The 14,374-nt window shown below is 31.8% G+C and overlaps 1 protein-coding gene across 3 annotated transcripts in view; it reads right to left on the bottom strand.

The window, feature by feature from the left end:
- Positions 1 to 14,374, bottom strand: part of Brf (Brf RNA polymerase III subunit) — a 95,605-nt gene that overhangs the window by 57,628 nt on the left and 23,603 nt on the right. For all 3 annotated transcript variants that reach the window (XM_076462198.1, XM_076462200.1, XM_076462201.1), the window contains exons 4-6: positions 3,956 to 4,129; positions 3,025 to 3,056; positions 2,483 to 2,555 (exon numbers count right to left, since the gene is read on the bottom strand). In XM_076462198.1, coding sequence (XP_076318313.1) covers positions 2,483 to 2,555; positions 3,025 to 3,056; positions 3,956 to 4,129 — 279 coding nt within the window. The remainder of the gene's footprint in view (positions 1 to 2,482; positions 2,556 to 3,024; positions 3,057 to 3,955; positions 4,130 to 14,374) is intronic.

Raw genomic sequence — 14,374 nt, 5'->3', positions numbered from 1 at the left:
GGTTCCTTAAATACAGTTCAATACATAAAATAGTTTTGTTCTAAAGAATAGTATTAAATTACATAGAGTACACAAGCTTAGTCACACAAATAAATAGTGTTCAATAAATTCATATCCTATACCCCATGAATTTATATTCCATATGATAACAAGAAACACTTACATATTATTTGGGGGATGGAATTATGAGCAAATTGGCTTCTCATTTCAAGAGTTTGTCACATCAATTTCTATCAGTTATTTCACATTTTGTTTGCAAGGTTCTACTATCTTACCAGTCTAACAGAGTATAAGAAAATAACATTTTAATGAATTAAACATAATTACTTTAACTAAGATGAACAGAGTACATAAAAGATATGACACTGTGCAACTTTCACAGAGATTTTTTAGTTCAGTAAGTTTTAATTTCAGTAATAGCTAATTAAGAATAGTCTTAATGTTGAGAGGAAGGCAAATAGAATGAAGCAGAAAAATTCAGAACTGGGCACAAAATCATACAGTTTCAAATACTATTACTGAAATTGGAGTTTGTAAAATCATTGTGTTCACTCAAAGAGGGTTTTATTTTTGTATCCAAACATTTTTACCCTAGTATAATTACTTTCACAACTTCAGACCTGAAAGTATATATATATGAATTACATTACTTTATGAAAGCCAGAGAAGAAGCCCTATATTTTATTCAGTTATTGAACAAACAGCTATGAAAGTTATAAAGAACATGTAAATAAATATCTTCCATCTTGAAGTGAAAACAGACACTAAAAACTCTAAATCAATTGTATTGCTAGCAATCATTTAAAACTAAGTATTACTGTGCCTATTTTTGAGGTTTTCTACTTCAATGTATGGCCCATGAAGAATTCTAAATATTCCTTCTAAAGTTCTATCATTAACACTGGGAAACCTACAAAATGAATGTGCTATCATTGAAGTTAAAACTATGAGTGACCTAAAACTCGGAACTTGAAAGTTCAAGTTGTTTGTCATTATTGAATGTTCTCTACTAATTAATAAAATATTTTATCTTTAGAACAGATTACCTTGAGAACAAAAATCGTGGACAAATGTTAAGAAATAGAAGAGGAAGATCTACCTTTCGGAAGTGTTCAAGAAAAATCTTGGATAACATCTAAACAAACAGAAAAAGGAAGGTCTACCTTACAGAAGAACTAAGGCAAACTTAAATGTGCCTAAATACTGTGTTATTTCTTTTAAAGCAGAATACAAACTATAGACCAATGGTCTCTATCTGTCTGTACATGGATTCTACTGGCTTTTAAAACATTTATGCAGGAAATTGCTTCTATATCCATGGCCTTTACAGTATAGGACTGCTAGTAATATAGGAGTCATACAAAAAATGCTAACCATACCTACCGTCAATATTGCAATTAACCCCCTTTAATAATTGCTGAAGTTTTCTGTTTATTTTGTAGTAACAATGTTTATCCTTTTACCAAGACACACAAATAGCTATTATCTTACAAGTACATTTTAGCTTTAAAAAATATCAGAGCAGTAAAATGTACCTTACAATTTAATAACATCCTAATTTTGCCCTTAAGCTTACCTTAAAACTTTTCTTAAAGATACAAGTAAAAAGAAAATTATAAAGTAGGTATTGTAAAAAAATATATGCATTGGTCAAATTGGAGTTCAGATACTACTGATTCTATTGAACTTTAAGCAATATACAAATCACATCTTTATTTTCACAGTGATATTTTAAAAATTAACATCAGTGAGCTTCCGATTTATAAACCTCCTATAAAAGTCAGTTATCACTTTTATTGTACTGGCCCAAGTGCATGATTGATTAATATAAAAAATAAAACTATCATATATAATGGAATACATCATGTTGAAGTAAAACATATAAATTGTAATTCCTGAAAATAAATATTTAAAAAATTATTTACATATATTAATTAGAAATTTAGTTGCAGTTAGTTTCCAAATAACCATCTAGAGTTGTTCTGTTATTTTTTCATGAATTTAAGCAAGCACCAAAGTTACAGATTTGCAACAATTTTCTAGACTATTAAGTGTTTTTCATACAAGTTTTTCCTGTACAACATCTACAATGTATTTTGTACCTAGAAACATAAAACCTTTTTTTAAAATAAAAAAACCAATTAAACTTACAAATGATTCTTATCATTTTATGCTTTTCTACAGGGTGTTCAGAAAGTCACTGTGCACTTATATATTTATTAACAGACATGTTTCAATATAGAATACAGGAGGTAAGTAAGAATGACAGTTATAAACAATGTTGAAAGTGACCCCCGTTGGCATCAATATAGGCTTGGATCCTTCTTATTTTGTATTATATTATTATATTGTATTATGTTTGGATCAAAATCTGAAATATAATAACATATGATTTCAAATCTGCACAGTGACTTTCGAACACCCTGTATGTAGTCAAAGCAATAAATTTTACTATAAGAAATGTGTACAAGAATAAACTCACCGATGGCTGGAATATTGATACACAATGCTGAAGAAATTCTTAAGTAGGTTTTCCCCAGTTCGTAGACATTGACCTAAACAAAAAGAAACACATTAGTAATTCGAAACATTAAAAGCACACTACTCACATTACATAACACAATTCATGTTCAGCATAGAATAAACATAAATGTAGCTCTATACATAAATTTACAAAAAAGGGGTTATCCTAAATATTTAAAAACACACAACTTCCTTAAAATCAGGATAAACCACAACCTTTTATCTTATTATTTTCTCAAATTAAATGCATGTCTATCCAACCATTGACAGTTTCAGTTTTCAATTATTGGCAAAACAGAAATAATACTCACAATACAAATTGTCACATAAATTGTTTCTCTCACTAAGCAAAGTTAACCACTACTGAACACTAACTACACTGAAAAAACACAGTATACAAATATGTGTAGTTACAGATGTTGTACAAAATAGAAAGCACCCCATATTTTAAATATGGTAATAAAATTTTATCAATATATAAATATAACTTTAGTTTCTTACTTGCAGAACATCACTCAAATCCAGAAGCATATCTGTATTGTAAGTTAAGAATAATTCAACAACAGAAAAAAAAATCCAAGATGACAACGTTGTTAAATTTATACTTCATAAATACAACATTTTTATTCTCTCCATCTAGATCATTTTATGTAATGTATTATTCGTAACTCCTGTACTTCCGTCAGATGAAGTCTCTCATCAAGTTTAATTTCAAGTAACTTGTGACTCTTTCTCTATTGATGTGGTGCTGCAAGAAGTGAAATTAGTATTAAAAGTAAGAACATAGTATCACTATCATTCTTAAATATCTCTAACCATGAGTACTTTATACTGAAACAGTTCAACATCTTAGATTATACATTTTTAAAACTTAGCTAAAGTGGTTGGTTGAATGTTCTGTGTGTATGAAAGAGGACTTACTTAAACCTTGGATAGCCTTATTTAACAGCAATTAAATTAAGACTTTTTTAAAAATATAAAGCAAAAAACAATGAATCCATTAATTACAAAGTTAAAGAAACAATCAAACTTGTGAAAGAATAAACATAATATTTAATATAACTTTAATATGAACGGAAGTCTAATAAGTTGGAGGAAATTTTGTTTCAAGAAATAATAGCAAAAATGATTGAAATTTCCTTTTCTTACAAACACAATGAACAGACTGAATAATTCTAAAAAGCTATTTAAACCTCCATGATTTGTAATTCACTGTTGAGAAGAACAATCAATTTTATAGCAATTGAACAAATTAAGTTGGTATCTGTTTTTAAACATCTTTCCAATTTAATAGGACATTTTTAGGTAGTTGGTGCCTATAAGAGGTATATAATAATAAGATAATACGTTGCCTTCAATTTTAACCACACTGAAAATGACTTCTTACCAATTTAGACATTTTATATACAGTAGTAATGCAACAAAAGGATACGTGGAGTGCCTTCAATTCTGCAAACCATGTATACACATGCAGCAATTAAATGGGATTGTTTTCTTCCTCTTGTCATATGACGTGAAAGAGCCATCTTGTAGAAGTTGTAGGCAGTATCAATGCAATGTTGATTTAAACGCAGCTGTTCAGCAACTTGCACTATTTTTCTTCGAGCTAAGACAAAAAAGAACAATTATACAATCGAATAATGTGCTACAAGCTGTGTACTTTAAAGTTTTACCAAATGTAAACATATAATCATAAATATATATATTTCAAATACAAATAATGTTTAACCTGCTAATTTTGCATTCTCTGAAAAAAATCCAAATAACTTTAGACTATATTTTGCACAACCAACACTTGTGTTATTTCTATGATAGGCTTAAATGTAACTTTCACCTAATTTGTTTTTGACTTAAAAAAACAGAGTATAAAATTCATACATTTTAACATTCCAAAGTCATGAATTTTTATCATGCAAATAATAAAATATAACTAACTATATTAAGAGTATCTCCCAAAAGACTAGAACAAAATTCTAATTCTTAAGAAAATGAATTTTGGTTGTTTTAAATGTATTGTAATATCAGTGTTTAATATCAAGCAAGAATATTAATGTATGTACATTAATTTTCTTTCATGAGGCTGTAAGTTATTGAGCTGCAATATTCAGTTACCAGGCAACAGTTTTACTCTTCTTAACCTGTAATAGTGAAGAGAATATTTTGATAGACTTTTTTTTTTATGAACACCTGAGTAGTCTAGTCAAAACTCTATTACTAAAATCAAACCAAAATGTTTATCTTCCTACATTTCTTAAGTTTATAAACCTTTACATAATACATACACATACACACACATTCCCACAAGATTAATTACAACCATTGAGTAACTAATTCATTGACTAAACTTAATATAGCTGTTAAAAGTTTTGCATATTAACAACTTAAAACATTACAATAATAACAATTTACAGACCACAAAAGTTATGTTTAGAAGCACCATAACTTTGTGTTTTAGTTAAGACTTCAACAAACAATCTTGCAATTTGTAATTCAAGTCTACCTAGGTGCTAAAATTTTACTACTTGTATGTAGTTTTCTTGCTTATCCAGTAGTCCATTTAAATACTTGGTTTAGCTATTTCATGAAACAACATAATGATCTTGACACAAGCAAACTTTGCTTATTAAACAATAGCCTGATTTCTATTTCTAGGTAACCTGTGTGCATAGGTGGATATTAAAGTGTACATATCACAGCTTTTTACAGGCTACCATTCTATATGGTATCATGTATTTGATGTCAGAGTTATCAACTATTCATTTTTGCCTGCATTACTGATTTATCCATATCCCAGATATGATACACAAAGATGCAGAAAAATACATTGTAAATTTGCATTTCAGTCTCTAGAGATTAAGCTGATGCAACATTTAAACCATATTCATTCTTAACACAAACATCATCTTGTACTCCAACTTGTAAAGAGTCAGAGTGACATCACTGATTTACAAACATTTCTTGGATAGAAACACTTTTCTAAAGAATTTAATATTCTGTCAAAAACAGATTTCTACACTTTAGTCAAAGCTTACCACATTTTATGTAGAAAAATGTAGTAAATTCAGGATTACAGTCAACATTCGATATCGAATATGATTGAACTACAATTTTGAGACCCAGTTGCCATACTTTTGTTCCCATCTAAACTTTGACCTCAGTGTTAAAGCTTCTGTTCTCTTCTGATTGGCTGGTTTAAATTTCATTAATCTGCCTTCTCTTCCCTTTTCTTTTACATATTTTTCAGTCTCAAAATCTGCTTCCATCTAATATGTAAAAATCTCAACCCAAAAGCCCTGGTTCCATCCACATTTAAACTGCACACATCAACTTAGTAAATTAACTCATTTTTTACATAAGTAGCAAGTCATAACCCATTTGACCAAAGCCTTGTTCATGTCAGTTTATAAATTTTACTCTCAAAGACATAATTTATGCTACATTCTAGTTCATAAAATTCAAACTCACTCCCCTGATCTCTGTTGCCATCAAAATATGTTTCAATATAAGAAAACTGTTCTATTTTTCATGTCATCATTAAGTTTTAACTTCAGTGCCTTGGTTTCTATTCAAACAACAGCTTCAAGTTTGAATCCCAGTGTTCTGGCTTTTTTCCTCCTAATCTGAACCTCACAACACTAGGCATGTTTGTGCTCACATCTATGCTTATTAATGTTTAATGATACATACATAAGACCATGCACACAACTTTTAAAATTTACACACATGGCAATTACATATGCAGAAGCAAAAACTGTACTTGCCTGGTATTAAGACAAGATCAATTTAATTGTTCTGTCTTTAGAAAACAGATAAATGTATAACTGACAGTTGTTTAAATAATTCCTATTAAACATGGGTACAAAATGGAATAATTTTAGCTCTCATTTTTGGCCTAAAATCTTTTAATAGTGTCAAAACAAAAATCCTGGAATATTATACTCTTAAATTACATAGCACAAACATATTAGATTCTTTTTGAATACACTTTCTGAAACAATGTTAATATGAAGTTATGAACATATAATGTGCATGACTTTTGTTAAATCACACACTGTTCTTTTATTAATTGTCACTTCTTTGCTATTGTTATGTAAATCCACTCAATTTATCATTTGAGCCCAATATTCAAAATACAGTATTTTACTTTCTTATATTCTAAATTTAGAAAAGCTAAAAATTAAAGAAAAGAATACATAAAAAAGGACAGCTTAAATCTTATGCAGCATATCCAAACCTCAGATCAAATACAATTAAAAGTAAATTCATGAGAGAAAAAAAAAATCAGAGCCACATTACTTCTTAATGATTTTTTTTCTTTATTTATTTTTTCTTGTGAGCAACCACCTTCCCACATCTGGCTACTGACAGCAAAGGTGATAAAGATGTGGAAAATTGTGGGCTGGCAAAGTTTAGGTTAAACTAGATAGAGACACTGCAGTGTGTAAAATGGCAACTGGAGGTAAATAAAACCCAATGAATAAGAAACTGCCACAAGATGTAAGTAATATGTAAACAAAGATATGAGGCATAATCTAAATACCAGCCTCAATGGTGAGCTCCAAAATAAGACAGTAAGGAATAAAGAGAGGTGACAAATTTTATGAGAAGGTGCTCTAAAAAGGTAATACTTCTCAGGTGAAAAGAAAAAATGCACCTGCCTAATTAACTGGCAAATCCAACTTGTATGTGTAATGAGAAAGAGGTCCTGGGACATGAAAGAATTCCATTTCCATAAAATAAACAATATTGCATGAACATTGTACAACAAAATTATTTTTATTGCCTGTTATTAACTTACACAAAAACAGTGGAGTTGAGCTTTGGTCAAAAACGTTTTCTTAATCTAAGTCATTCAAAACCATTCTCTCCTTTTAACAACACATTTAATAATTATTATAATAACAAGTCTCTAGTCTATAAGAACCACATATAGAAGCAGCATGAGATAACATCAGAGGACCCAGACCATATATAGGAGGCAGTCAGAATCAGAAGAGTCATAAATGTGGGAAAGAGAAGACAATGAAATGGGAGAAAAAATTAAATTGCCCACCCAAGCAGCATAAGCCATACACAAAAACAAATGATCAGTGAAGAGGAGAACATGGGAACTGTGGAACAGCACATAAGAAGTGTGAATCACAAAGATCTAAGATCACTGCTAGTCACAAGCCAAAAATATCAGAAATAGGGATTTTTATGAAAGGTGATATAGGTGACAAAAGTTCAAAAAGAGCATGAGTGACAGCATGAAATCAACACTGAGATTTCAATCTGGGAGAAATACAGGGGAATAATATTGAGAAAAGTAAAATGAATGAAATAGCAAAGGCAACATGAGAGAGTGGAAAACAAACAAACTCAGTAACTCTGAATGTGCAAAATAATACAGCTCAATAATGTGCAATAGAGGAAACTGACAGTTCCTATCAAATATTCATGTGAAAAATACAATCAACTGCATCAGGGAAAATTATGAAGGATAATGTCCCTAGCAGAGTAACCAGCAGTGAAAAAACTACCATTTACACTGATAAAACCACCAAAGTATATACAGAACAAGCAAGCAAAGATGTAACATGCCTAGAAAGTCTGGTGAGAGACCAAACAAAAGTGATATGTGAACCTTGAAGGTGGGAATTTTAAGGATGACCCATGCCAGAAATTAACCTATCATATGAAAGTACAGATAAAGGAGCTTAAAATTTAGGACTATTGAGTTTCCAATCTTTGTCACTTTGTGAATTACAGATAAAACCAAAAATGTTTGAATTAGTTGTTTTTTTATCATTGTATTTTCTTTAAATCTGCAGCTAATTTGTCATATACCCAGTATTTTATTTGTACTTTAAAAACCATAGTACAAAGAGTAAAAAATATTGAGTAGTAATTTCCAATGCAATATTAAGAATACTACATTTAAAAATATTGAACATAATTAAATTGAATGTGCTCAGATGATTAATAGATATTTATATACAAGTGAATAGTTTTACAATTACACAATTCTATATTATATTCACTCAAATAAATTAAAAAGAGAAATTAGAAATAATCTTTATAAATTTTCAGTGTAGAATCAGTCTGACCAGATTTTATAATAAAGTTTGCTAAAATATGAGTTGCATTTAACATTAATATAAAGGTAGCTACTGTATATTGTAATATTCTCCTCTTACCACAGAGAAGTAAAAGAACTAGAAAATGCTAATCATACAACAAAATAAAATTACCTTCTTGCTAAATTTTATTAAAGCAAAATACTTCTTGTAACCTCTTAAGTAGATAAGACAACTCTATCCTTTGTGATTTTTTACACAACATGGTAGGAATTATGAATATTAAAACTATGAGAAGCATGTAGAAAAAGAGTTCATTGATCACATTGTAAAGAAACCAACAGATACATTCAGCAGTTCATCCTGAAGTAGAGAGCAACAGGAAGAAAAATGAATGTTCACAAATGGAAAGGCACTGATGCAAATAGATGAAGACCCTTCTTAGACTTTAGGGTATAGTGCAAAAGCATGAAAATAAAATGTATTTTACAAAGCATGAAAGCATTGCCATAGTTTTCTATAAAAATACAACTGAAAAGTGGTATTATCTTCTGCTAAGCTATCAACATTTCGTTGATAATGAAACTTTTAACATGAGGTCACCAAGTGCACAATCATTCAAGAGAAAGTCAGCTTTTGTGCATTTAATTATTTCTATATATGCCACAGAAGAATATTTATTTCTGTAGATGACTCACTTCTTGGCTGGACAGTCTGTATTCCTTCCAAGTGAAAGTGATTTGCAAGAAAAATGTTTGAACTATAAGCAAGTGTTTGAGGCTGTATGAGGAACTTCCTCATTTATATTGAAGCCATGGCTGAGTACCATGACAAATACCAAGATGAACCCAATTACATCAAGGATTATTTTGAAACTAATTCATCCTCTTCTAGAAAAAAGTACACTAACCCAGACCTGGAAAATTAGTTTGCCGGACAAAAACAAATTGTGTGAACGGAAAGGATGTGATCATTGTTAGTACACAATGATAGAATGTAGCCTGTCAAGAAGAGAACAGCACTGATGGTCCAAAAACAATTCGAGAAATATGATGTGAAACGTTTTTGCCATCTCATAAAAAGTTGTGCCCTGAATTTCTAGCATCTGCACAAAAAGGGCTTGGAGTAAGAAATCCAGATTGATGTTCCTTAATATGCCAGGAAAGGGATTTAATGAAAACTATGCCACAATAAGACCTGTAGCTACTCCAGGACAGTATTCAAATTCCTTTAAACTTCATGAAGTCATATCATAAAAAGAAAAGCATGAAACCCTTCAAATTATGTAAAATTTGTTACAAAAGAGGTTAGATATAGGAAACAACTTACTAGTACACTTATTGCAATGTTACTTTGTGTCCTGCATTCTGCTTCCATGTATATCATACAACATACAACTATTAGAATGTTGCAGGCCACAAACCAAGACATCTAAATGTATGTAAGCAAGAAGTTCCAACACTGTGTTAGTTTTTATGCAGGAACTGTTTACAGTGACATAAAATAATCATTGAAATTATGTGAAAATTTATAAAACTTCAAAAAATTGCAGGTTATATAACTCTGAAAATGTACCATTTTTAACTGTAATACTTATTTGAATTGGTAAGATTAAAATTAAATATCTGAAGACAATATACAAATATCAATTATGAGATGCTGAAACATAACATTTCAGATATTAACATACTTTAACTCAAAGATGTACAACTACAGTAAAGCAAACCTAGCCTGGTCTTTTGTAACTTCTATGTTAGGATTATTTTGTATATATAATGTGTTTAATTGCATTCTACAATTTTTTTCATCAAGGAAACAAGATTATCTACAAGTTCTACTTCAAATTTCAATAAGTTTAAATATAATTTTTATTTCTACATGGATATACAATAAATATATTTTTACATAATATAGTGCAGTCTAAACAATAATGTAACTGTAACACTACAATATGAAAGTTAACATTTTCCTAACTTGAAAATATTTTTTACATAATATTTAACTCCACTGACACTACAGCTATTTATCAATCTTCAAGATTTCCACTCTTTGCCCATCCAAGCATTGAGAACACTTGTTCCAGTCTTTTATGTCCCACTGGAATCCTGTAAGCAAATTCTAATTTGCAAATTTCCCCACTAACTTCAATGTGCCCTGTATCTTGGTAACGTATACAAATACCTCATCCCAACAATGTAATCACTTTTTTGAGACATAAACCAGCTTTTAGTGAGGAGGTAGAGCAATAGAGAGTCAGCAAAGGTAAGTGTTATTGGAAATACATTTTCAGTTTAGGAAAATGTTAACTTCCAAAATGTTGTAACCTCCACCAACACTATAGCAAGAACCCCACATTGAGAAGGTGGGGGAACCAGTGCAGACATGATCTATACAGAAAGTGTCTGTATAGAATAGGAGTGTACCAAGAAAAAAAATGGTAGAAGAGTGAGGGAACCACACTACATCCCGAAGAAGTATTCTCTTCACCTGGAATTGAGTTCTTGTATCAAACGTGGAATAGAATATGAGTAATTGTCAGTATAGGCCAGCTGCAACCAGACAGCCGAGGTTCCACACTTCAGGCTTGGAATTAAATGGGCATAGTACATATATCCTGGCATTGATGACTAGGGCTATTGTATTGCAATGTTGTTGTGTTTTTTTTTAATTGGATCCCAATCTGCAGCCATTTCACACCACTGGAATCACAAGAAACTATACAACACCTGAGTGGACAAACTTTCTTCTGCACCTGAAGAAGTCCAAAATACAGCACTCTAGGCTTAGAATAAATGGGATCATGTATGTTGTACTCAACTACAGGAATAGAATGCATCCAGTATGGAATTATGAACATTTACCCTCACTCCCCTACTAAGTGGACAAAGAGTATTCCACTTGCAACTGGAATTATGGAGAGAAAATGAAACCTGTGCTCAACCTAGGACTTATGGTGGGACCATTTCTTCTTCTGAATTATGGTGAGATAGTGGACCACCTTTCATGAACAATATATGAAAGCACATTGATCAAAGAGAAGGGTCATGCACTCCCCAATCAGATAGTTTTATGTGAAATCAAAATTGGAATTACAAGTAAGTTCCCAAAGAGGCTGGTGCCACTCCTATTAATACCTGGGAAAAACATCCATGGACCCAAGGTAGGAGAGCCCCAAACTTTGCCTTCATCTCCAAGAGTTGAGGAGCATGCTCAAATACTCTGAAGAAAAGCTTCTGTCCATCTCCCCCAGGGACCAGAAACTATGGGTGATAAGGACTCCCAAACTCCACTAGAACTGTCTATTGGGAAGACCTGAGGAACAGTGTCCTGGAAACTGTGCAATAGGTGAACCATGTTCCCCACATTTTTAAAAGCAAACCAATCTCAGTTTATTTAACTTGAAGATCAGCAAAGATGGTCAGGATCCCCTTTAGCTTTACTCACAGTTATCCATGAGTAGTAGTCTATAATAAGGTAATACCATCCAGTAGGTGCCTGGATGATCTTATGGAACACACTATTTCAACAAAGCCTGTTGCAACCTGTAGTGATTATAGTGATTGCTAGCATATAAGTGAGAAGAAAAAGCATACTTGTCTAGGCAACACTCGCCAGAGAGTGGGATCCAGTAAAAAATAAAGGGACCCTGTAAATAACAGATTATTTGATTGAAGAAAACATTCATCTCTGGTTAGTCTAATAGATAGGGTCAAAATAGCTACAGGGTAGTCAAAACCCTCAGAAGAGGAAACTGCTAGATCATTTAAGTAACAAGATAGGAAAGTATTAGTAGTAGTCTACATACTTGCCCTCACAATGTCTTTCAGAGGAGCATTCAACCAGGAAGCTAATGACATAGAGATATGAAAAATCTAGTGAGATGTGACAGGCAAAAGATTCCTCTCCTGTAATGATAATACATTATAGGCCATGTAAATCCTTCTGGGAAGCCACCTTGTTATAATAATGGATGATAAGTCACAGAAAATAGAAGGATTCCAATGAATAAACAAAAAAATTCCTAGTACCTCAAAATGAATTAGTATGAGTCACATAACACCTGAGAGCCCAGACAGGACATAACAAATGATCAGGATCAAAGCAGTTATAAAGGTGAGAAATGGCTGGCAGATGGGCTGGTGAAAAGGTTCTTTCCCTGGTTACCAATATCTTGGGAAGACAAGATCTATCAGAGTAAAGCATGTCAAAATAGAATGATAAAAGTATCTTATGCACTTCGAATGAAAACAATTCTGACCAATGACTTCCACAGGCCAACATTAAAAAAAAATACAATTTAAGAGAAATATAGATCAAAACTTGAAGCTAAGGGCTCAAAAAGAGTATACAATGCATGTAAAACAGTAAAATTCCAACTTGGTAATCAAAAGGATCATTTGGACAAAAGAATATGAAAGGATTTTAGCATATCCAAAAGAACTGAGGATTCAGAAATATCCTGATATTTAAAATATCTTAAAACTGTATATAAGGATGCCTTATATTAAGGTACCATAAACAAAGCAAAACCCCTCTTAAATACCCAAGTTAGAAAATGGTACTGATATATACTTTTGGAGAAAGAAAGTTTAACTTACTTTTATACACCATTGATGAAAGATGTACCATTGCCATTGATAAACAATCATACCCAGCCTACAAAGATATTTCATTAAATACAGAAAACCCTTAAAAATTAGACCCTTATTTTGGGCAAAGGGCTGCATAACTTCCAAGCATGAAAACTGAGTTTCTGAACATCTGGGGAGAGTATTTCTGATCAAGGTTGTCTCAAAAGAGACTGATATTTCTGCAAATAATGAAGAAGTGGAAACCACGCTTAAGCTGGACAATAAGGTGCAATCAAAAGATCTCAACAGGGAGTAAAATGAACTGTAGTCAGAACTCAAGGCAATAGTCAAATCGAGGGAAAGATACACATATATACCTATCCAATCCTGACTGAATGCATCTACTGCTAATGCTTGAGGATGAGGTATCAGAGACCAAAACAACTGCGGTTGAGAATTCCAATGAAATGCAAAGACAATGACCATTGAAGACATGATCTGAGAGCAAAACCACCGAAAAAAACCTCAAGATGTAGCATCCATTTTCACCAAAATGATCTAATTGGGTCAAAACAAGTGATATGTAGTTAAATACACTATGTCCGAAACATGACCAAATGGGAATGAGCCCAATAAAGAAAATCCAAGGAATGAAATAAAGGTCTCAGAGTTGTGTACCTCATTAATGAGAATTCTAAGATACCACCATGGAATTGTCAGGATGCATTATGGCAATTTTTCCTTTTGCCTAATGTAATGCAACAAGTTCAAAAATATTGATATGGAGGGTAGACTTGTCTTTTGTCCAAGTACCATAAAACTCCTGACCTTGAAGATAAGCTTCCCTTCCATGAAGAAATGTGTTTGTAAACACACAGATTTTGGGATGAGGTGGTGGAATGGGTAACTCAATAGTAGTGTTGCTCGATCCAATCACCATTTGCAATTGATAATGTTGCTCCTGAGTAATGAGACAGAAAGATCCAAAGGATTGTAATGTTTGATCCTTTGATTGCACAGTGACCACTGAAGGGATCCAACATCCTCAAAAGAGAGAGAACCATCCACACAATAGGAGAACACGACAGAAGTAAAAGCCTGACAGGGAGGTGATTGAATGCAACTTCAGTATTGAAAAATACACTCAAATTGATGAGATATTGCATCTATGATAAAATTGATTACTACAATCTGATAAGAAAGTCTGTTTTTGTGACTTCT

This window comes from Tachypleus tridentatus, chromosome 10, assembly GCF_004210375.1.
Source record: "Tachypleus tridentatus isolate NWPU-2018 chromosome 10, ASM421037v1, whole genome shotgun sequence".
NCBI lineage: Eukaryota > Metazoa > Arthropoda > Merostomata > Xiphosura > Limulidae > Tachypleus > Tachypleus tridentatus.
Note: the sequence above shows the minus strand (reverse complement) of the source record. Positions and strands in the feature narration are given on the sequence as shown.